General features: G+C 43.2%; 1 protein-coding gene across 4 annotated transcripts in view; it reads right to left on the reverse strand.

Annotated features, from left to right (window-relative positions):
• Nucleotides 1-425: 425 nt before the first annotated feature.
• Nucleotides 426-24,287, reverse strand: part of RAB11FIP4 (RAB11 family interacting protein 4) — a 125,192-nt gene continuing 101,330 nt past the window's right edge. For 2 of the 4 annotated variants that reach the window (XM_032128959.1, XM_032128963.1), the window contains 12 exons: nucleotides 20,473-20,696; nucleotides 17,008-17,199; nucleotides 15,356-15,490; nucleotides 13,908-13,943; nucleotides 12,893-12,992; nucleotides 12,380-12,483; nucleotides 11,688-11,828; nucleotides 11,070-11,151; nucleotides 10,671-10,808; nucleotides 10,048-10,206; nucleotides 9,560-9,703; nucleotides 426-7,112 (listed from right to left, as the gene is read on the reverse strand). In XM_032128959.1, coding sequence (XP_031984850.1) covers nucleotides 6,996-7,112; nucleotides 9,560-9,703; nucleotides 10,048-10,206; nucleotides 10,671-10,808; nucleotides 11,070-11,151; nucleotides 11,688-11,828; nucleotides 12,380-12,483; nucleotides 12,893-12,992; nucleotides 13,908-13,943; nucleotides 15,356-15,490; nucleotides 17,008-17,199; nucleotides 20,473-20,696 — 1,572 coding nt within the window. In that variant the 3' untranslated portion in view covers nucleotides 426-6,995. The remainder of the gene's footprint in view (nucleotides 7,113-9,559; nucleotides 9,704-10,047; nucleotides 10,207-10,670; nucleotides 10,809-11,069; nucleotides 11,152-11,687; nucleotides 11,829-12,379; nucleotides 12,484-12,892; nucleotides 12,993-13,907; nucleotides 13,944-15,355; nucleotides 15,491-17,007; nucleotides 17,200-20,472; nucleotides 20,697-24,287) is intronic. The other 2 variants (XM_032128962.1, XM_032128960.1) reach the window with 2 other exon arrangements.

The raw sequence follows: 24,287 nt of genomic DNA on the forward strand, positions 1-24,287 counted from the left end.
TTCCCAAATCCTGCGGGAGAGTGCTGTGCTACAAACCCCAAGGGAAGGAGTTTATTCAGCATTTGCGAAAATGTGAAGGGCAAGACACCCAATCTCTCACATCTGCAAGAGGAAGATCTCTAGTCATGCAGATCCAGGGTCTGTCCTTAGAAAACGCTACCAGAGAAGCCAGGGAAGGAAGCGAAGGAGTAACTAAAGCATTTTAGGGCACTCTAAGATGGAGAGTCTATGAAGTGGTAATGCTATTTCTCTTTCCATTTTAATGGGCAAAGTAAATCACTTGCCCGATCCCACAAAAGTAATCCCAGAATGGAAGTTAACCTGAAAGGGGCAATGTGTTCAAATGAGATTTCGGTCTGGTGTCCATTTCAAGTACAAAAAGAAGCAAATTTGCTTTAATGGAAATAAAAACTATAACCACCAAGTCATGACTGTAACATTTAATTGTTTTATTATTTTGAATTAACTGAAGCCAACAAGTGGATAGAATTGGTCTCATAACGATACTAAAATAATAAATCTGCAGTGTGTGTGATACTGCCTTACAAGAGACCAACCATCTGACACAACATTCCTAAAAGAAGACAAAGAACTGCTAATTATGTTAAATTTCATTTGCTATGTAATTTAGACCATGACCTAGCGCTTCTAAAAAAACCTGTACAAAATGAGTATTTTTTACATCTCAGAGGCACATGAATACAAATCTGATCTATTTTATATATACACATGTACATTACAAGAAACCAGATGATCAAGGAAGTGTATATAAAAAGTGTCCAAAAACCAGATGATAAAATGTGAAAATAAAACGTATCCTTACAACAGAGAAGTAAAAGGCACAAGTACTAAAATATGTAACCATGCAAAAAACGTGACTAGTCTGTGCAACAGAGAAAAACAAATGGCTCTCACAACTGATTTTACAGTAATTCTCAAAAAGTCTCAGTATTTAAACATATATCAGTGCAACATTTACTGCCCTGTAGCATACTGAAGTGTTCACAGGATACTAAATTCTTGCTTCCCCTTCTGATGTCCCTTCTCCAAAGCCAGAATAATTTAGCTACGGATAAGGTAGTAAATAAAACAAGGCTGATGGTGGGGAGTGTAAGATCATCACTGGGTGGAAGAGTGTCTGCAGCCCCCCTCACCATCTGCACAGTGACTGTGTGTCCCCCAGAACAGTCACCTGCCACCCCTCACTGGGGCACAGCGGCTCTGAGGGGTTTCCAGGGTGTCACTGCCCAGCAAAGCTGACAGCTCAGGTGTCACAGCTGCTCCACTCACAGCACCTCCATTCCAGCGGTAGGTGTCCAAATTACACTGCAGAAGCCCATGTTTGTTAATGTTTTCTTTAGGCTTAAAGTTTAAGTAAAAAGTAATCTCTCTAACTGTATGTTTGACCAAGTACTACTCTCGCAGTTGAACAAAACCTGGAGACTGAAGCAAGCTGAAACCCAGGGTTTAGAGAACACCACCAGCTCTGTCAGCTGGCTCCACACTGTGGCAAACTATGGTAGCGTGGTCCTGCCTGCAGATTTTGCCTGCAGATCCTCACAGGCTGCTGCCATGACCTCTGAGATGCACTGGCCATGCTGAGCTGCAGGGCTGAGCCTCCCAGAGTGTGTCAGTAGAGTGTGCAGTGGGACACCTGTACAGAACTGAGGCACATCCCAGGGATCCCTCACCTGGATCGCCTTCAGGTTTACTCACCCCACCTGCTTGTAAACCATGAGAATCAGCTACAAGATTTTGTCATGCACAGGGGACACAACCAGTTTTTATGACCACAAAAAAGGGAAGGACAGGACTGGCCTGGTGTAAAGACAGGACTGAAATTCTTGCCTTGGCAGCTAAAGTTGCACTGAAGCCAAGAATATTGAATTTGTCCCTCCCATCTGCTCAAAGTGCTGCCCCAAGGCACATAGACACCTGACAGTGGCTGGGGACAAGACCAAGAGTGTAAATGTCAACAGAACACTGATGAAGAGTCCCAGAAAGACACAACTCTCTTGTACATCAGAGCAACTCCCAGTGCATTATGCAAGATAACAGGATTCAGACCCAACAGCAACTGCAATCCTTATCAAGCTCTAAAGGTACATGCAGAGTTTCACTAAGTAGAAACCCATGCATGCTTCAACAGCAAACTGCTCCTAAGATCAATATTTTGAATTCAAAAATACTGAGATGCAAAGGAACAAACTGTCAGAACTGTGGAACTATGTCCTTTAGAACCAACCAGCTGTGTTACATCACCTGTCATGACTTCTTGACAATGTTTCTTGAGTAACAAATGACTTGACAAGAATACGAGCATTGCTACTTACACCAGAAACTGCTCAGTTAAAGTCTGAGTCAAGTTTTCACTTCAATCAGTATAAGCCAAGCCACTGATTTGGCAAGTGTTTGATCAGCTGCTACTTCCTTCCTTCCTTGGAAAAAAAATCCCTCAGACCACACTGTACAGTATGTGTTTTAAGAGAAAACCACTGTATATTTACTGCCATTAAAGAATGTAAAAAAAGCATTCTTTTATTCGTAAATTCTAGTTCTTAGACTCGTCACATGTCATGGGTACTACGATCCACAGACCACTGAGCAGTGCTTCATGTAGCAGCCCACAATGTGTGTTTATATATCAGCTTCCAAGCCCTCATTTACAAACCAGATTAGGGAGCCTAAATACTGTAGGGTCTAGATCCTCTCTGGAGAGCAGTGCAGTTCTACCAAAGTAAATGGAGTATTGTTGCACTCAGACAGCAAAATATTTGTTGATACATATCTTTGAGAATAATAATGCTGTGTTCAACTCCCTATAAAGCTGGCTGAGAAATATCCGAATTTTTCCCAAAGACCACGAAAGAAAAGTTGGCAACAAAAGTGCATTGGATGTTGGGCTTTTGGAAACTTGCAACATATTTTCATATTAAAAATTCTTTTAAAATAGATGGGATGGTTACAGTTTGTCAATGTTGCACTTCAAAACAAGACAAATTCTCAAACAGCTTCAGTCTTAAATCAAAGCTATTAAAAGAGCTGAAAAATCTTGTTTTGATGTCAAAGCAGTTTTGAATCAGCATCACTGAAATCAGAACTAGGCAGCAGCTGAAGACTGAAGTATGGAGGGAAGCAGACAATACCAGAAAAATCTTGAGAGACTACATTTCAGGTAATCTTTAAATGCAAGCTTTGAAACAGGTAATTTTTCTGCAGTACCTTGTGTGGGACTGGCCTGACCAAGGGCAGCTTCTAGCCAAAAAGCAGTAATTTTTTTTCACTGTACAGAAATACCTGTAGTGGTTTGCAACAGGTTTGACCAGAATATCATTTAGCTTTTCAGAATCTAAGGTCAAATGAACCAAGGAAGACATCAAGATACAGTACCTGGGATTATGTTTGCATCCCCAAGGGTTAAATAGAACCATGGGTTGACACAGGAATGTTTACAGCATTTGTGTATTGCTAGAAGGAGATGATACTACATTTCTGTGTCTGAAGTTATTCACCCGGGGAAGGGAGGCCCTTGTTCCACCAACAGTAACACTGACTGAGGCAGGCTGTACTTTCCTGGCCAGCCTGAGAACGTAAAGGATGTCCACAGCAAAGAAGTAAGAAATTTATCAGAGAACAGACACCAAAATTATTGCCTCCCTATTTGCAACATCTCCTGTCTGTTCTGCCACAGTGTCTGATACTTGATCGAAATATGCACTCTCTGCAACACTGGTATCAGATTACTCTTCTCCCTGCCCCAATGAGCCATCAAGTGATCCTTTATTACCAAGTTACCTGCATGTCATAAAACATGATGACTTCTTTTCTGGGATAAAAGGGTTCTCCAGGGCTTGAGCTGCAAGACAAGTTGGTCTAGTATCTGTAGCTACTCAGTCTAAGAATGCAATTGCTAATTAGTATTTTTAGAGGTGGATACCTTAGAGGAAAATATATCTGCCAGTGAAATGCCCCTCCCACCTCCAACTCACATTATTTGTCAAACATAGCAAGTATCTGGATATGATTTCCACAGTAACAGATAGCAGTACCACACCGAGGGCCCCACAGGAGCAGAAGAAAAAAACAGCTAAAACCACCACCAACATGGTGGTAAGACATCTCTTCAAATGCAAACACTGGAGCAAGGAAGAGCTTCTAAATACTAACACAGTTGGGTACAGAGCTGAACAAGAAGTCCTGCAAGTTTTAAGAAACTTCCACTGCTGGGTACCCTTGGCTAGAATACTGCTTTCAGGATTTCAGCCAGATTCAGTGACTATTTGTCACTACTAGTGACTGTTCACCTCCTACATATAATTATCTGCACAAAAACTTGGCTATCACTATAGTCATGTCTTCTGTTCAAATCCATGGGCTTTGCTTTCAGTGAAGCAGTCCTCCGCCCTAATGGGAATGGGCTTTAGATCATTAAAATTTTGAACCCGAGTCCAGTTTACTTAAAAATAATTAGGGGAAAACATTCGGTCACCAGTCTAAGCTGCAACATTTCTTATTAAAATGCACTGCACGAGAGCAGGACAGCAGTGCAACTTCCCAAACACGGTCAGCTCTAGCAGCAGGGCTGCTGGGTCACCCAGCCGTGCTTGTCACAGCAGGTTAGCAACAGTCCCCCGACAGTGTGGAAGAGTTCTCGGTGGCCTATAAAGAGAGTGAAGTCCCTGGCACAACCCACAGACAGCACCAGGCAGAGGGAAATGACATCACTAAAGTGTAAGTGAGGAGTCCTGCAGGCAGGAAGCACTGAGCTGGCTGAACTGTTCCTCTCCCAACTTCTGGGTGGCACATCCAGAAGCAGCAGGTCGGAAAGGCAGATGCGTGGGATTTCCATGGGTTCCACCTACTTCTATACAAACAGAAGCTGCTGCAATGTTACATCTTACACCATTCCCAGGTGGCAAAGGAGGCTTTAAATCCTTTCCTCCAGATTACCGCAGAGCCTCGGGAACCCAGCCCTGAGACACCACTGTTTGAACCAGACTGTCCCATTTCTCCCCTGCAGAGCACTGCAGACCTTTGTGCACTGGGGTGTTGTTATTCCTCTGGTACCTCTCTCTTTCCACTTACTTTACACCTGCCTAATGCAGATACATAGAAACAAACTGTTTTTATTTTCTTGCCTTCAAGAAAGCCTGATTTCAGTACGTCCCCTGCTTCCCATCACTCCAGTAACACATCACTGAAGGCAAGAGCACAGAGATTGCAGAAAAAAAGAATATATATATTTACATCCATAACTGAATACAGTTTTATGTATTCAAATTCAGGAAAAATGCATCACATATACACACCAAGATACATCAAGAGAATACTAGGGGTAAGACACTGCCAACAGCAAGAAATACACAGAAAAGCACAGGCATTGCTAGTGTAACATTCCTCTGGGGCGTGTATTCAATAGAGCAAACATCTCTATGCATTGGGGAAAGCCAGATACTTGAGCCTATTTTTCTGTGCCAGTTGGTGTGAATCAAAAGTGTGAAACTTTTAAAAAAAGTGCATGGAATAAAATTTGTTTTTAGCATTCAACTACCCAATCAATTCCATAAGCTCCTTATATAAGCTGCATTATTAATTAAAAAGGTCCTAGGCCTACAGTATAGATCCAGCTCTGGAGAACACAGGCACATGTTGAAGTCATCCCTATTTAAGGCAGCATTTAAGCATATGCTCAACTTTAAAGCTTAATGTTCTCTCCCACTGACTTCCATGAGCAGTTGCAGCACACACTTAAAAAGTTAAGCACCTGCACAGTTGCTCATCTAAATCAGGATGTATTCCCTACTCAGAGCTTTAGATATGCAAGTGTGCGCTCAGTCTGGACTGGCAACTCCTGCAAGACCAAGCTCTTTTTCTTTTTCCTGCCCTATAGGTAAAAGCCACTCCATACCAGACTGTCTTCCACTGCTGTGCCAGGAACCAGTCGTTCCTCTGCACAGCCTGCCCAAAAAATTCCATTCTCTAAGGAGTGTTGCTGTCTGAGGTGGGAAAGCAACTCAGCACATAATGTCATGGGCTGGTCCTCCTCCTCCCCCTGAAGTGAGATATTTCATGCAAATTTTTTTGTTGTTGCTGCTCTGTTTCTTTTTTTTGGTAAAAACTGGAATGTGTTCCTTCAGTGAAATCTTTAAAACCAGGGTGAGGGGATGGGGCAGGATCCCAGAATTCATCTTAATGGCCCATGCTATACCCCTGAAAATAGGGGAACAGATATGAAAAGCTCTTTGCCTCAATGCTACAGGGACCACGGTGTAAAAACCACACATGTACACATGTTAAAGAGCAGGCTCAGAGCATCCCAAAGCAGACTCCAAAGTGATCTTATATCAAAACCACTTTGTGCTGACAGTGGCAAACAAGTGGATGGTGATTTTTCACAAATAGCAAAAGTTCTGCAATATCTTACTCTTCTTCCCGTTTACTTTGTATCTTTTCCCCAAGTTTGGCTTTTGTTGTGTTTTTGGGTTTTTTTGTTTTCTTAATCTGATGTGTGGTTTAAGTACTAAAAATAAATCAAATAGGAAATTACACAGTCAGCACCAGTCAGGAACTGAACCTGGGTATGTCAATTGGTTTGTGGTACCCAAATTCCTGGAAGAACGAAGAAAAAAATTCTTGCTCCTAAAGTTAGGGCCACATCCATATGTTTCCATTGTCTTTTTTTTACCTTTACAACTAGAGGTAGAGTAATTTTGTCCAGTATCTAAAACAGCATGATCCAGTTATATTGTTATTACATTAATATACAGTATCCATCTCATCACAGGTATTGAAAGTGCATGGAAAAAGTCTAACCAAGCCAATTCAATGACAAATAACAGTGTACCAAACATCATATAAACACACCCGCGCACCCACACTCACACCTAGTGTATATATATATTTATAGATTCATTTACAGTATCAGAGTGCTGCTTAGATCCAGTGGCATGTGCAGAAATATCAGGCAGTTGCTGCTTTTTCTTCTCATATTCTTTTCAATTCTTTATTTCCAAGATAGACGGATTGTGGTCCAGGATTGCCAGAATTATCTTGTCCATGTACTGTCGCAATCTGTAATTTATCTCTTCCTGTTCTTTGAGGGCTTCCATGAGCTAAAACACAACATTTCCAAGTTACTCCTGAAATATTCTCCATAGTTTATATAATAGCATGAAATTGAGACAGGAGAGAGACCAGTGCCTGCTCAGGATCACCAATTCCTTTTGTGACAGGTTTTCTAACTCAAGCTCCTCCCTGTATACATATTAGAAACAATCTGTATGTTACAGATCTTTGCTATCAAAGAAGGTCGTGAACAGTTATCTCCAGGGATCTTCCAGCAGGTCATTTGAAACAAGTTACCCATCTAACCTGCCAATCCATCCTGTATCCATACTATGGATGAATTGCTTCATCTCAGAGCAAGAGCTTCATGATACTCAATTTTTTTTCGTAACTACTGAAATCTAAAGGTGTTTGCATGAAAGGCTGCTGAACAGAACAAGTATTTCAGTGTTTTGCACCAGGAAAAATATGTGCTTCCTCTGGATCACATGCATAGTCTCTCTCAAAAAAACCCCAAAACAACTGCTACATACTCCACAAGAACAACTCCCTTGCTATTCTATGTTCTATATTAAATAGATGTGTTTCACCACATTTTTGGGCTATAAAAGGCGCCTCAACCTCTCCAAAGATGAAGACTGCTTTGCTTTTTATCTCTGAATGTTTAATGCCAATCTGACAAAACTGCCAAGGAGCATCAGAGCCCCATGTCCTCCTAAAGCTCATGTCATTTGCCTGTCCATTTTCATAAGACTTCACAGAAGTCCCACCTCGAATCTTCAGATTCTTACCTTTGTTTTGATCACACACGAAAAATGGCACAATGGGAACAGTTTGTGCAGGTCTGGGAGGTGTAGGAACCCAGAGTGCCGAGAATATTTCTCTGACTGTTTTGAAGGGTTTTTACCCCCCTGAACAACACTGTTTTGACCTCCAACCTTGGAAAAAACTGCCTATGATCAGACAAGAACTAGAAAATACAATGGTGTGAATTAGGTGATAGACTACTATGTAAGATTGTCACAGGGTGAAAAATTTAGAGGTTTTAGGCTTCTCTTTGTAGTAAATAGGTAAGAGCAAAAAACATCAAAATGGAGGATTGTTGTTGTTCTCCAAACCTTCTTCTTCTTCTACTACTCCATATTCTGCAGTAAAAGTAATTTGGGATGATTGGACAAAAAATTCCGCAGTTCCTGGCCATGTTACTGAATAATTGGTAGGAAAGTGAAAATAATACACATTTTTAGTAACCATTGGTTAAATTATCTTTAAAAGGCTGTGTAAATCTTGATAATTAGACTTTTCTCCTGCATTCTCTGCTCTGTGTTATGCCTGGGTCACGCTAGTGACTCTGTTTCTCTGGTAAGACTTAATAAACAGCTATCTAGCAGCAGTGAAACTCCAGGAAAGCCTCCATTGCAAGGACTTTTAAAACACCCTCTCCCATCAGGAGAGATTTGATTTACGGCATGGCTCAGTGTCAGTGAGGTTTTACTAAGTCTGGGCCACAGCTTTCAGGCACTTGCCTCCTTTAAAGGGGGAGTGCTGGATATTCCTTGCATGAGCCAGAGCCACGAGATTGAGAGGGAGAAAGTTAGATTTTTCTTGGCAACAGCAAAAGGCAGTTTGCTTTTACCTACTTAGAGACCAACAATTAAACAGCCTGTCTTCACAGTGCTCTGGTTCAGCAAGAAATTAAGTTCTCAAGTGTAATTCAAGGGCCTTCACTTCAAGGGCCTGCCCAAGAGCTAAGGCTGACAGGTCAGTCCAGTACAGAGTGGATAAAAAGGACTTTTCTGTCTCAGGACTTTTCTTGATGAAGGAATGGGAAGTTCTGTCTGGAAGAGATAGAGCATCAAGGACAAACAACTCCTTTTATCTCCTTCAACACTAACCTGTCTTCTTCCCTGGGAGCTCTCATGTATCCATTGGCCTGATCTCACAATCTGTCCTGGAGCTCAAAGGAAGCTACACCAGCTGGACTCAGCTCACACACAAACGGGTCTCCCAAAATATCTTTCAAAGCATTACCAAGTTATTATTTGCACACAAGTTACTTTCGCCAAGAACTCAGCTCTGCTACAGGGAATATATAGCTCAAATATATATCTAAGTGAGAGCTTGTTACTGAAGTAACTTAGAACTAAATCTAGAACAGAAAGTAAAAATTAAAGTAACTAGCAATGGCCATTTTTGTATGAAATTAATGTCATACTATCACATTACTCTGCAAGACACAAGATGTTAGAACTGTAAAACAGTTCACTGAGATTCTAATAATTCCAATTTTTTGGAGAGAAAAATGGGAGAGTTATAATATAAGGATACCAAAACAGTGTTAGATTTAAGACAATCTTCTAACACCCTTGAACTCCTAGCAAAGCACAATTTTCTGTTGTTCATTTGTCAACTTCAGACAGTTCAACCTTGACAGTTAATTACATTGAAAATTGCATATTTTTGGATGTAGTACCTGACTAGAAAAGCACATTACCTCATCTCTCGATGCAGAATCGATTTCAGCAGCCAATGACTGGGCTTTTGTTTGAGTTGCAAAGAGGTTTTTAGCTTCATAAAGACTAAGACTCAGAATCTGTCCATTAAGATCATCATTTTGGTCACGAAGTTTCTGATTCTCCTGTTTAAGGATGAAAAGACATTGCTTTTTAAGTTCTTCCTACAAGGTTTCATTAAAAAATAAATGATATTTTAACACCACAGGTAGCTGGGATGACATACAGCAAGGCTTCAAGCTGACAGCAACTCTTGCCTCCAGTGACAAGGCCTCCCTGCCTGAGTTTTCCTGTGGCATAATTTACATCACCACTGCAAAGAAGTTCTGCACAGATGCAACATGGCTCTTGTGCTTGTGAGAAGGGGGAGACAAAATCTGAAGGCAGAGTGCTTGGGCTTGCTGTTATTGGCATTTTTCAAGGCATTCCTCTACGTTTGATGCAGATCGAGAGGCCCTTCCCTGCTCACCTGCTTCAGCCGTTTTATTTCATGCTCCATTTCCACCTCTCTGGTTTTGGCATTGAATTCACTCAGGCTGGAGGAAGAGCTTCTCCCTCGTCCAGGACGTTCACATTCCAGCTTGTACAGCTGCAAGTGCTCCAGTTCCTTCCGCAGGTCTTCGATGAGCTGTGGGCAGCAAACAGGCCCTATCTGTGCAGCCCTCCCTGCAAACAGCCTGCTCTGTACTCAGGTAAAAGCATTCCCCGAGCCTGGCTGAGGCCACAGTCCTACAACACAGCCTCTAACCCTCCTTTGGAAGCACAGGTCTCCTAAACTGCTCTAGAGCTGGCAATGACTGCTAAGCTTCATGCCTGAGAAGCATAATTTCCCTTGCAAACAGAGTATAGGAAATGTTAGGGCACATGCTTCTCAAAGAGTTATAAACCCTTTGGGTCAGGCATTGCCACTTAGTAAGTATTCTTGCAGCATTCATTGCTCTGTGGGCACCCTTCCCACAGAACCACAATCCAGCAATAGCTTCACTGGATGTGGTGCTCTCAGTGTTCATTCTGTCTGCCCGTTCTTTCTCAGCTAGGCATCTCATCAGGTGAGATGTGACTGCCTGGTCTTACATCCCTCTTCACACTTACCTCCTGTGTGGCTTCCCTCTCCTTGTTGAATTCCAGCCTGTTCTGCCGCAGCTTGTCCATCATCCTCTTGTACAAATCCATCTCATCCTTCAGTCGCAGACTTGTGTCTTCCAACCTATCTGACATGCGCTGCCTCTCCTGGAACAAACGGGGAACTTCAGAACAGGCTGCCAAGTGCAGGGGACACCCTCAGTTTCACAGTGTGACCCTATAGACACAGCTGGTCATAAACTGGCTTGTGTCTCAGGACATTCCTGCCTCTAAAGGTGACCAATGTTCAAATTCCATTAATAATCTTCTTCAAGGAAGGAAAATTTAAGAAGCTGGGCCAAGAACTGTAAGAGTTTGATTTTACATAAACTGCTGTTAAATTGCTCAAGGACTCAGGAGTTTTGTTACCTCATCTAATCTCTCCGTTTGGGATTTCAGCCGTGTGACAGTGCTTTTCAGATCACCATTTTCTTCTTCCAGTTGCTGAACCCTGTGTTAATAACAAAAATCTTACAGCAAATACCTCTTCAAGACTCCAGACATGCAAAACAGGGTGCTCTAAAAAGCCATCTTGCTTGCACTTGATAGAAAGACCAAACAGGGAAAATCTTTCTAATCATAGCACTTTTTAACACGAGTCCTTTGCTAGTTTGTTTTTAGGGCCCAGAATACTCCACTGACCCTCAGATTCTTGTGCTCCTAACAACAGGTATCTGAAAAAAAAAAAAAAAACTGGAGAAAACAAACGCAGGCACAAGTGTTTGCTAGAACAATTCCCTCCTTGAATCGATGCCAAATATCCAGCTAAGCTGTCTACATGGGCTACGTGGATTAAAGCATTACTGTAAAGCATCCTCCAAGCTTTTGGGCATTAGACATGTGACTGCAGAGCTACTCTACAGAGCTGCCAACCTGCCACCATCTGTGCAGTGTCTGCTGGTGAACAGCCTACATTTAGAAGCAAAGTAAAAGTGAGGAAGAGAAGACCTTGTGCCCTCTTCAGGGTGGCACCAAGATGTTTGTTACCTTGTATTTAGAAGTTCAATTTCGGTGCCTTTCTCTTTTTCATACTTGCTGTAAGCTTCCCTATGTCTCTTTATCTCTTCTTCCAGGGTCTGTTCTGCTGATGTTTCTTGGTCTTTCAGTAGTTCCTCTAGCTCATGAACTCTAAGGAAATCAGATCTCATTTCAGTAACAGCTTCAGAAGTACTTATACATGTGCAAATACATTGCCTCTCTCTTTCTTGCCCACTCCTTTATTTCATTCTAATTCACCATCTCTCTTGGCATTTAACCTCTCCCAATATCTCTCATATTTACTAATAAACATAGAATTAAGTACTATTGGTTAAGCTATTCTTTCAGTCTCAAAAAGCTGGGACTAAGACACAGCCTTCTGCTCTTGCTACATGCAAGAAAAAAAACCCCAACCACCAGGGGTAATCTCTCTTACAGCAGAAGAGTTTTCTCAGTACAAGTCATTAACATCTCTTGTTTGGAGATATCCAAACAGACACTTGTTTGGAGGCCTCTTTTTCCTGAAAATTCAGCAAGGCAGCCCTATTCCACCTGGACTTCTCAGATGAAGCCTTATTTCACCTGCCAGCATTAAGGAAGAAAACTTAGTCATAATCTACAGGCAGAGATATTCCTTCCCCACAACTGTGCTCTAGCTTTGCTCTGACATGGTGAAGAGACCTGGCTCTGTGCTTTGTTACCTGTGAACCAGCTGTGTGTTCTCTTGTTTCAGTTTGCTCTTCAGGTCACCATTTGTCAGGCTATCGTTCTCCAGTTCTGTCACCTTCTTCTCTAGGTAAGTTACCTGGAAGGGCAAGCGGAAAAAACTGAGTTTGAATCTCTCGTCAAACACCCCTTCACTGTTCCTAACTGGCATTTAGCTACTCTGCCATTTTAAAAGGGGGCATATTTTGCTGCAAAGCCAGCAGAGAAACTAAGCTCCACAGTTCTGAGTTCCCCCAGACCCTGCACATTCCTTGAAGGTGATCACTACAAATACACCAAAAAGAAGTCCTAACACAACGCCTAGATCTGTGCTTGTACACTTCTTGCATTACTGCCAAGCAAAGTTGTAATAGTAATGGAACATCAAGGACATTTTGAATAAGTTACTTCAGATCATAGGTAATTCTGAGCAAGATCTTCATCCCCTGATGCAGGGCTCCAGCAGGATTTGGTTGGGTACATTACTCACAGGGCACAGATATTCTCACCTTTTCAGTGATATCATTATCACAGGAGTCTATACTGTCTCTGAACAAGTCTTCTGTGCTGCCATTACTGCTGCTGAAGTTACTGTTGTGGAAGAGTTGTCTGAAAGATCAGAAGGATAATTATTTTGCTTGATGAGGAGGGAGGACAAAGAGTCTGGCTTCAGACTTTGAACATCTGATGGTAAAATCTGTGCAATCATTTCAGTGACAATTACAACTCTTTAAGCACAAGTCTTACAAGAGACTGGTAGCTAAATGAAGTCATACTGAGCACAGTCAATGACATTAATTCTAGGGAGTGAGTTCTTTGTTACTTTTGATAGAACTGCCACCAGCATTAACATAGTTTAAAAAATACTTAAGTCTTATTCACACTATACACTGAATTGTATTTGCCTTATTAGAAATTTAAAATAAGGTCACCATTGCCCATTGGTTGGTACATTTAAGCTAGAAAATTTCATACAGTAAGAACTTTAAAAAAAAAACAGAAAAAAAGAAATCTCAAGCAGTTCCCACTGCACAATAGTGTCAGAATATGTAACACTGGAGATTATCTAAAATGTCCTTGAACCTTACAGCCCTCCCCAGCACAGGGCTGGTTCACTCAGTCAAAGGAAGATGACAATTTTGTATGTCCTTTTTAAAGGGGTGCTCTCCCTCTCCCAGTCCTTCACATTTTGGCAACAGCAGCAAGGCCCACATTATGAGGGTTAAAGAAGCAGTAACTGGACTGATGGAATAGCGGTATAAAGGAATACATTTGGAAACAAGGAAGCAAAAACTATCTGTATTTTTAACAGAACTCTTTCCAGTTCAGGGGCCTGCTCCAAGACTAGCAGGAGCTTCTATATTCCGCAACATCCATACCAAAACACAGGCCCCTTCCCTTAAAAACTTATCTTGGCACATTTTCATTTTTCTAAAATTATTCCTACTTTCATCCCCCACTCCCACTTATGGTATTGTTACAGCTGATTCCACAAATATTCATAGAAAACTTGAAGACTCTTACCTGCCAAAAGCTGTGCTTGATATTTTCCTGTTAGGGCTACATGAATATAGAAGGAATTATATAGGAATTAAATACTTATTTGATTCAATTTTAATTGCACAATGAAATATAATACTGACTTTTTTAGCGAAATCAAAAGATGATTCTGTGAACAATATTCTTTAACAACTGAATCAAAAGCTGCAGTTACTAAGAACGCAAAGATGAGTGAAGCCACAAATTACTGTGATCATTAATAAGTCAATTTGCAAATACTGTTATATTTAGCAGAGATTTGTCAGTGTAAATCAGAGCAAAACTAACATTAGAAACACCACAAAGGAACACCAAGTTAGTGATGGACATTTATTCTGGATTCTCAGTTTTTAGATGATTTAATGAACAGTTAGTTTATCCTTCCCCATAATGCTTGCAAGTTCAGCACAGGAACTGAGGTCTTTCCATTTTTACAGCTCCCTTGTGCAGCCAGAGACAGGTGCTATCTAAATGAAGACCCCTTGCTGCAGACAACAGCACTGGAACCAGATCAAAATATCCTGCTGCATCTCTCAGTATGAGGATGTCACATCCCTGTGTGCACAGACACAGCTCTTGGTCAGGCATATCCAGCCTCCCTCAGAAACTTCCCAAAGCCCTGGCTGGTCACGGTCTGGATGTTGGCAGACTCCTTGCTAGGGCAGGAACATTGTTCATGACAAGTTCTACACTGCTGTGCATCAAGAGGAGCAGTGTGCTCTGTCCCAAGGATTACGCCAACAGGCAGGATTCACATCCAGTTTCTAGGGGGAGCTAAAATCCCACCACATAATTCCCTTCAAAAACTCTATGTGACTGTTGGAAGCACTTTCCAAGTGCTCAGCACAGCTTAGGAGTAATGGAATGGCAGAGAGAGAAACCTAAGGAAAAAGCTGAAATTGCAATGAACTCCAAAAGTAACTTCTGCCATAGGATTAATCATTTTTCCAAGTTCCCTTGACATCACAAAAAAATCCCACAGGAGCCAAGTACCTCTGCTGACCAGTAGCTTTAGGAGAGGCGCATGTAAGGTTATGTGCATTAGCCAAGGATCTGGAGATCCCTCCTTCCCACCTGGAGAAAGCAGTAGCTAACTGAAGATCTGCACTAAGCAGCACAGCAGATCCCACTTCCTGGGAAAAATTCCTTGAAATATCACTCTCACTCTGCAATCAAAGAGCTCATTGGTTAAAATATTTGAATTTAGTAATGATGTCTGCACCTTAAATCAGAAAAATATTTAACAGCTGATGAAGAACAGCATTTTGGTTTGGGCTAGATATCCAAGCCTAAATTTCTTACTGTTGTGTAAGAGCAACACGTATGTATGATGGGATACAGGAACAGAGAGGGCTTGCTCTCCTTCTCCTCCTGCTATTAGCCAGTCCCATGTCAAGAGGGCATTGCCAAAAGCAGTGCAATAGGCTGCTTACCTGTTTGCTTTCAAGTTTTTCAGCCTGGCTTCCAAATCGTTGAGAAGATTTATCTTTTTGCAGCACTGTGAGCAGTAAACATCCAGTAACTCGCTGTTATAAACATGTCTCATTTTTCGGGGGGTTTGGCCAGCACTGTTTGCAGGAAAGGAGAGATGTTACTGGCTGTAGTAACCAACCCCCAACAGGCTTTCCTCATGATTGTGTGTCTATGTGTCAGAATCACAGATGAGGGACTTGAAGAACCATCTCTAACCACAGCTCATCTACCTCAGAGCTGATGATGGCCAGTGCTAGTCTTAGGGCAAGTCCATCTGTCTGAGCTGAGGACTTCCAGAGGATGTGGATGTTTCTGGGTGTCAGTGGAAAGAATCAGTTTGAGTGAACTGAAGAACAGCAAAAGGTACATGGGGTCCACTGTGATGCACGTAGCAAAGGCAGCTACATGAGTATGTGCCACCTCAGCTATGTCCCCCTCTCATCTTGCCCATCTTCCCACTAGAGCCTGGCATGCAATCTCAAGAGTCTCTTCTCCAAGAGAAAGGCAGGAAGATGAAAAACAGAGTGGTCTGGTAAGAAGTCACATGAACCCCCTCAGATGGCAGGATGAAAGCAACCCTGGGATGAAGAAGAAGGGAGAAGTGGACACAGGTCTAAAGAAGAGATAACGGTATCTCTTGGCATGATAAAGAGAAAATAAACTCAAATAAAAGAGAGCAATCATGGCATGAAGTGCACTGAGCCCCAGGAGTGAGAATGGAAAGGGCTGCATAAACCTGAGGAAAGAGGGGATGAAAGACACAAGCCATCATCATGAAGGGGCAGTGGAGAGGGGTCTGGCTCTGCATGCATGACAGAGGTGGCCAGGCTGGATTGCAGAAGTGATGGAAACAGAGGCAAGCATGTGGGGGTCGCATACGGAACAGAAGGATGCAGTGAGCTTGTCCTGTGTTAGCAATGAAGCACAAGACCTCCATGTGCTATTGATCCAAGGAGACAAATCCTAGAGAATCTTCATGCTCAGCTCTTCCCAGCCCTGCTCACCCATTCCCTTGCTTTGGGAAGGACAGTAAAATCTGGACCTGCCTTGGCCACAGGACGTAAGAGCTGCAGAGACTGAGGTCACATGCAGAAAGCAAGTGCACTGCTGTGGCATTTCTAGCTCCTAACAGACAGCAGCTACTTGCTTATGTTTTCCAAGACACTCCAAGTCAATAGGATGCTTGTTTCAAATAATGCCCTGAAAATATGCAGCAGTTCCCCTCACAGATTAGTGCTAAGGATTTGTAGTATCAGAACACTAAAGGGAAAGAGCTCTTTTGTAAGTCTTCCCTGCATCAGGGTGGGTACATAATGCTAAGCTGGTTTCCATTGCAGCAGATCCCTTCACCCTGAACTGTGAAATTATTGTCTGCAGTAGAACAAAGCATCTACAAGCAAAACAGCCCAGTTATTTCAACAGAACCCAACAGAGATTGTCAGAAACATATTTGCTATAGCTCTTATTATTAAATGCAGTCTGTCAATTGGAGGGCAGGAAATGAACTGATAACATTTTGCTTTTAAGGTGAGTCTGTCTAACCAGTGTAAACTCTGGTATTGTCAGAGAAGAATAAAAATGAAAAATTGTTTGTTAATGAATAAGGAGCAACCTGGAAGATACAGATGAGCCAAGGTCAGAGTAGGTGTTGGTTCTGGTCTCATCATCAGGGCATGGGCTACTGGGAGTAAAATCCACATCATCTCCTTCCCCATAGTCTTCAAACTGTTCTTCGTTACTGATCAGGGAGGCGGTGGAGTAAGTGGAGAGGTCAGATGCTGCAGAAGGGTTGTGAGGACTTGACCTGAAACAAGAGGTCAAAACATCTCGAAGGCCGACTTGGATATCACCTCACCTCACATGGAACCTTCCACCTTCACAGGCTGTCCCCTCTTTGAAGTTGTAACCCACTTACTTTGTGCTAAACCCCTGAAGTGCTAAATGTACCTGATGTGCAGCTGACAGAGTGCCTTGAGAGACAAGAGCATGAAAATTTATGAACAAGGTACCTGTGTGACAAGTTTGGATCAACACCAACCATTTTGCTTTAAAGAGCACCTTGATGATCCTCAGCCACCATTTCCACGTGAAGACCACATAGGGATTTCTGCTCTGAATTCAGGAACCATGCAGACAGCTCCGAAATGCATGGGATAGTGAGAGGAACATGTGTAAGAGAGGTTGTCACTCTATTCCACAATCAGAGAGTTTCCCAGTAATCCAAATACAGCCTGTCCCACACCCCAGGAGTTCCAGCCACTCTCCTCTGTGTGGTCAGAAAGAAACCTCAGCTCACCACATACCACAGAGTCACTAAAGCTACTGACGTGACCTAGTGGAGGCTGGGTTCCTGCCCTTCTTTCCATCAGGACAAATTCTGTCTTTCAGAGGAGATATGAAGCACAAGAAAATGCTGTTTAACTACCAGAAAGTACCTAAAATGATGTCAAATGGGTAAGGAATGGCAAGACCCTGTGACTTCAGAGAAAGAGGGCACATAGGTAAACAGATCAGCAGAGTCAGGCAGCACAGAAAAGCAGCTGGCAGAAAGTTTTGCGCACATCAAATCTAATAAAACAGAGCAAGGTGGCTGCAAAGGGTGCACAAGATTCACCTGCCCAGAGTCCAGAATGCCCTGTGCAGTGCACCTGCAGAGTGCAGGTGTTTTATGCAGGTTTGCTCAGCTCCCACCTTGGTGAGGCATTCAAACAGACAAGCCAGTAAATTCACATACAAGTTCTTACAAACAAACTTCTCCCTATGGAAAACACACCTGGAAGACCTGAAATAGATGCTTCAGTTGTGAGGCCCTGGCATTGCCCAACTGTTCCCTCTACAGCAGAGTCCAAGGCCTCTGCAGTACAGACAAGGCACTGATGGAATCTGCTGGCACTTTATGCAGATCGGGTTAAGTTTTTCTCTCCCTTTGCTTCAGTGCACAGTGCTTGTATCTCCAGCAGCTGAGCCACAGGACAGTAGTTCCCAGGTGACATTGTTCTCCACACTCATAGAGCTCAACACTATTTCCTCCTACATTTCTTCTGAGTCTACCTCAAGCCTCTCAACATCTCTACAGAGAAAGTCCTCTTTCTGTAATACTCCACTTGTGAGCTGTAAACAAGAGAAGCACCAGTGTTCCTTTGGTGGATGGTGCAAGCATCATTTGCATATCGCTTCCCTCCAAAAGCAGTTAGTAGCAGAGGAAGCCTGCCAACATTTCAGATGTATGCTCTTTTGTTTCCCCTGTTTTGATGAGATCCATTTATAACCTGCAACTCATTTATCTAACTCACATTAACAGAAATTAGGGCAAGTCAAGCCAGGCATACTACTGAAGGATGAAGATAGGAATACTCATACTAGAAACAGATCAAACTTACCTAACAAGGCTCCTTGGCCAAGGGATTAGTGAGAAGCTCAACATATCACACTAACATTTATTCATAAAGTGCTCCTGTGTCACGGACATACTGTGTATTGGTAAGTTTTTGGAAGATCTTACAATTCTACTGCTGTTTGTATCTCAATTGTAGTTACACCGAATCAGTTCGGGAGGAAGCTCCTTGTAACACTTCCACCAGGATTGGAGGTCTAAGAATTGCGTAGTCATTTGCAAAGGAGTTGCTAAAAGCAACCAATTTTCCTCATTCTCACACTTTCTGAAGGGAACTTTCAAGTGTTTAGTGCTTTTTTGTTTGTTTGGGGTTTTTTTTGTTTGTTTTTAAAGGTAATCTCCTGGTCTTCAGAGCAGGATTTCAGAGGGCTGACACACCTGATACACAACCCACCTGCTTCTTCAATAGGCAGCAAAGTAAATCTCTCTATTGCCTCTTTTAACACAAAAGCATGGAGCTTCTCAAGTTTTTCCCCCACAGATTTACCAAAGCTGAGGAGGTCTCCGAGAATGAACCAAGGTCTATCAGTAGTAGCACAGTAGCACTTGGTAGTTCATGCCTGCCCTGGAAGGAGGGTACAGGAGGCACAGTGCCTTGCCCACCCCCTTCACAAGAGCCTGACTGGCACAGCTGGGAGGAAAAACATTTCAAACACAGCATGGGAAAAAGTCAGTCACCACAAGGATGGGGCTCTGGAGAATGGCAAGCAAAGGAAACAAGTTTTATAGAGAGCTGATGGAAACTGTAATTATCTCGACAAAGTCTCTGAGGTTGCTTGGGCAAATGGGAGATGGCCAGAACTCAGCTGAGAAATTCAGGAGGAGGGCAGGAATGAGGCAGCACAGGGAGCATCCGAGGAGGCCCAGGAGAGAGAAGGAAGGCTGCCTTAGCAATGAACAAAGCTCAAGAGGCAGAAATCAAGATGACAGGCCAAAAATAGGGAAGACAAGGCAGAGGCTTACAAAGCAAGCCCAGCTGAGCTCTGTCCTGTGGTATTGCATTAATTCAGTTCAAAGCAGGATTAAACCAGGTTGGGTCCTTTTCCCCCCCAGTCATCTTTAACCAGCACAACAGGTACACACCTGGGAAAAGTCAAGTTAGGGTTACAGAGACACTGGTGTTAACAGCAAACTATGATTGCACATGAACATGCCAGGACACCCCGTGTTAAACACAATTTACTGTTGCACAATAAAGGTTATGGAAAATTAGAAACACAAAGAATTAACTTGGTACATGAAGTTACAAAGCAAATCAGCAGAGCCCACAACATCAGCTAACTAGATGTACAAAATACTACAGCAGCATTCCCCATACTGAACTGCTTTGCAGGAAGTATTTGTTTTAATTCCAGCCTATAAAGCTTACAGCAACAGAGAAGAACCTAAGTTCTGGGAGATGCTAATGCAGCGATTGTTCTGGAGAGACCCAACACTTCAACACACAACATTCAAGTCCTGTGAGTGCTCACAGAATGTGCCAGAAAGAGCCAGGAGTGAGACTATCTAAGTCACTTAGAGGACCTGGACATCCATCCCCCTTATGTTGTAAATGGATGTTAAGTTTCTAAATCCATCAGCCATCCTCAGCCTCCCTCAGTAGGGATTAGCCACATAAAGGCTCCTTCCTCCCTAGCAGACGCTTTGGAAGCAGAGCTGCCATGAAGCAAAAGCACCACTCACTTGTCACCGGGCAGGAAGAGGCCACTGAGCACCCCGTCCTTGTCCTCGCTCCGACAGACATCCGAGGCCTCCGAGCTCTGGGCACTCTCGATGGCACTGTCCATGTCAGACTCATGGTGAACCTCCTGCTGTGCCAGAGTCATCACGTCCTCATCAGGAAACAGCTCTGACTCACTGTAGGCGCTTTCGCTGTCCAAGTAGGCACAGTCCTGGATTTCACCGCCCTGGCACAAGGAAAATCGGGAGTCAATTCAGATCACCCCTTAAGGCAGTTCAGCAGATACAGGAGAAGCAGTAAGACACTCTCTGGATCCCCTGGTAAGCAAGAGTAGTACTGAATAAAAGCCATAAAACAAAAAGCTGACCTGCTTTACAAAGCCAGTTCCTGCAAGCCAATAAAGTAGCTTTTACCTTCCAGAGGGGCTCAAGCACTGTTTCTGACTTCACAGGAGAGAAAGACACAACACCCAGCTAGAAAATGCAGTCAGTTTTACCCTAATTCACTAGCAAAATGCACTTGAAGTAATAAATATCCTCAACGTTTTACAACAAAATGAGCATCTTTTGAGAGATGATAATACGTTAGTCACCGAGAGTTAGTCCTTTGATTAATATTACAGATTAAGCAAAAGCAAAACAGATAAGCCTAGCAGTTTACTTTGTCTTTGAGGATGGACAAAAATTTTTAAGGTGAATAGAGAGTTAGCAGGTGTTAAATTGTTTAGGGTAAGTCTTGGTGATAAAGATTTATGAGAGCAAGAAAAAAAAAGCAAAATCATCTGTTCCTGCTTCCTGGAACCACGTCTTGATTAAGTATCAACTAAAATAAGACATCATTCTCATTACTGCAACTCTTTGCTCTTGCTGTTTGTCCTCTCCCTCCCCTTCCTGCCCCATGAATACTAAGAATAGCCAAGACAAGCTGGGTTCTATTTGCTTGTCCCTGAGGCACAAATAAAAATTCTTAATTGAAAAAATAAAGGGTAAGATTTTACTCTGTCCTTTGATAAGCAGCCACACAACACTGCTTTGACAATTCCCATCCAGCATGACACAAATAACTCAGAGCTCCAGAGGAAGTCCTGACTCAGAGCTCCACTCCAAAGCTCACCTGGAAGCTCCACAGACAGCCTGACCATTGAGCTACTGCTAGCAAGTGAAGCTTTTAAAGCTGAGTTCACTGGCACAAGGAATGGAGCACTTCATTCAGGGATATACCTCATGTTTAGGCACAACTGCCATCCTACCCAGGAATCCCAAGGCACTGGCACCATGACCTGGCCTTCTGGTGAGCGTGTTTGCTGGGACACTGGCCCAGTGGCACCACTTGCCACAGCGTGGCTTCAAGTCCATCCCCACAGCCTCTGGACACTCCTCTGCTGGAGCCAAGGAGGCTCAAACTCCCTTTTGCAGAACCAGTGATGTTCTGTGCTGATGACACAAATTGTCTTTTCCACTTCAACAGGAAAAGAGTCAGGCAGAAGCTGCAGCTTTTTAAGATTTGCAGAAACTCCTATTAGAAATGCAGGTCTCACCATCCACCTTTTTCCTGAAATACCAATTTATATAACTGTGAAATCTTCTAGCATATGGAGGTTGAAGAAATTCCAAACAAGCTCACCTGCTCAAACCTCATTAACTAATGAATACCCCAGCAACGAAAAGGACCGTATTGTCTGCTATGTTTGAAACTCCAGGTACACACTCAGAGCAGACACCTGGATGCTTTTCTAGCTGAGCTTTCAACAGGTCTTCCAGATCTACAAGTAATGTCAGTGAGACACCTGGCACTATTCAAAAAGCCTTTTCCCACTGTTCTGTGTCAGCTCTATTATGGCTGAAACTTTCCCAAGGTATTGCTTAGAGAGATGTCCCAAAGGATTTATCCTTGGTCTATGCCATGTAGTATTTATTGAAGCCATGCTGCCTCATGCAATCAAATTTATAGCTCTGAGTCACAAGCCCTCATCCCCAGCGAGCCCATGGTTTGGCAGGTCAGACACCAGCCCTGGAACCTGCCCCAGCCCTGCCTTAGCCCCAGGTTCTTCAGCACATCTGACTTGCACCTTGCAAGCAGGGACAACGCCACTGTTGCTCCTTGCAAAGTACCTTGGGACCTACAAATAGCACAAGCAGTACCTTTTCAGTAGGTGTTGAGAAAGCAAAGCTTGTTAAGAGCAATTGCAATGTTTCAGAACTACCCAGAAGTGTTTATTTCTCTAACATTTCCCCGAAGTTTCCTCCCCCATGCTGACCCCCACAGGCACAGACCTCCCATTTTCTTAACAAGCTTAATGCAATAAAGCCTAACTGCTATTACAGAACTGCACCAGCTGGTAAAAGTCTAATCAAGGAGGGAAAGAGGGGCAAGGAGTACACAGTGGATCCCTGAAGGTCCCAATTAGCACGGTTTTTTCAGAAGTCTTGGAGAAGTCTCTGCTTAAACAAATTTTTACAGCAGGAAAATCTCACTGGTATTTAACAAATTAACATGGGAAAGTAAAGGTCAAGAAGATCACGGAAGACTCCCTTTTTGCTCTGCAGGTAACACCACACATCTGCTTCTTCTAATAATAGCAGCTGAGGTGCTCTTTGAAGAGTCCATTATCAATTAAATGTGCAGTGTCATCTCGACAGGCTGGGGGCTCGGGCTCACTTCTCCTCAGTTTTCTGGCAACCTTCCCACATTTACTTGTACAGGAGAGCTGATCTACACCTACAGCACACACTGCACTGTCCCCAGCTTGCTCAGTGCCAGGGATTCTTTTCCAAAGTGCAATTCCTCTGTTCCTGTGCTTTTAAGCCCCTTGAGGGGGGGGAAAAAAAAAAAAAGGAAGAAGAAAAGAAATTAGTTTTTGGAGGCATCATAAGCCTCAACACCTGCTTTACAGCTTCTGAAATGCCTCACTGCAAGACTTGGAACCCCTCCTGGAAGCAGGTCCTCCCTTCTGCTGATCCCATCCCCGAGCAGTGGGGAGCTCAGGGACTGATGGGGACGGGATAAATGGAGAACATGGGCCAGCCAAGCTCCTTGGAGGAGCTCCCTCTCAGCTGCTCCCTCACAGACGGAGACCAGATGTCACATCCCAGGTTGCCAATGCCCCTCTTCACAAACCTGGCCTCGACCCCATTGCCCGATGCAAACAAAGCGGGTGTTTAGGCAGCACATCTCAGCTGCTCTTCTGAGCACCAGCAGCCAAATCACACACTGAAAACCTCAGCCCTTTCAAAGCCAGCAGCACCACAAACAACAGTGCCAGGAGCAGGAGGACTCAGCTCCATTCACGCTTTTAAGTGCTCAAGGTCCACCTCCAATCGGTGCTAACACAATTTCAGCTGATGTACAGCAGCCAGGACCAGCGACAGCCACTGTGCTCCAGCCTGCACACCTGTTCCCTGTGGGTAGCAACTACATGCTCCCCCACGGAGCTTTGAGAGCTTTGGGGTGTGGAATAATGCAATACTCCTGGCACACGGGTACCTCTCGTGCAGATCCTGTAAAGCATGGAACTCGGATAACACCACTCAGGTGTCTTTTCAGCTCCATGGGTGAAACCAGCCTCTACTGCAACTGTCACAATCACAGATGTAATTAGAAGTTTTCCTTCTGTGGCCTGAATAACCAGTAGGAGAACATAGACAAAGGAACTTTAAAACAACTAATACAGGTTAAGCAAGCTATTACAAGACAACAAAATCCAGGCACGTTGCTAGTAAACAATATACAGGCATCCACACCTTACTGACTAAAGCTGTAAGTTATTTGAAGCTGTAATTGTTCAGTGATCATAGTTTCTCACAGAACTATACTTTCA

Source organism: Corvus moneduloides, chromosome 19, assembly GCF_009650955.1.
Source record: "Corvus moneduloides isolate bCorMon1 chromosome 19, bCorMon1.pri, whole genome shotgun sequence".
NCBI classification, from domain to species: domain Eukaryota; kingdom Metazoa; phylum Chordata; class Aves; order Passeriformes; family Corvidae; genus Corvus; species Corvus moneduloides.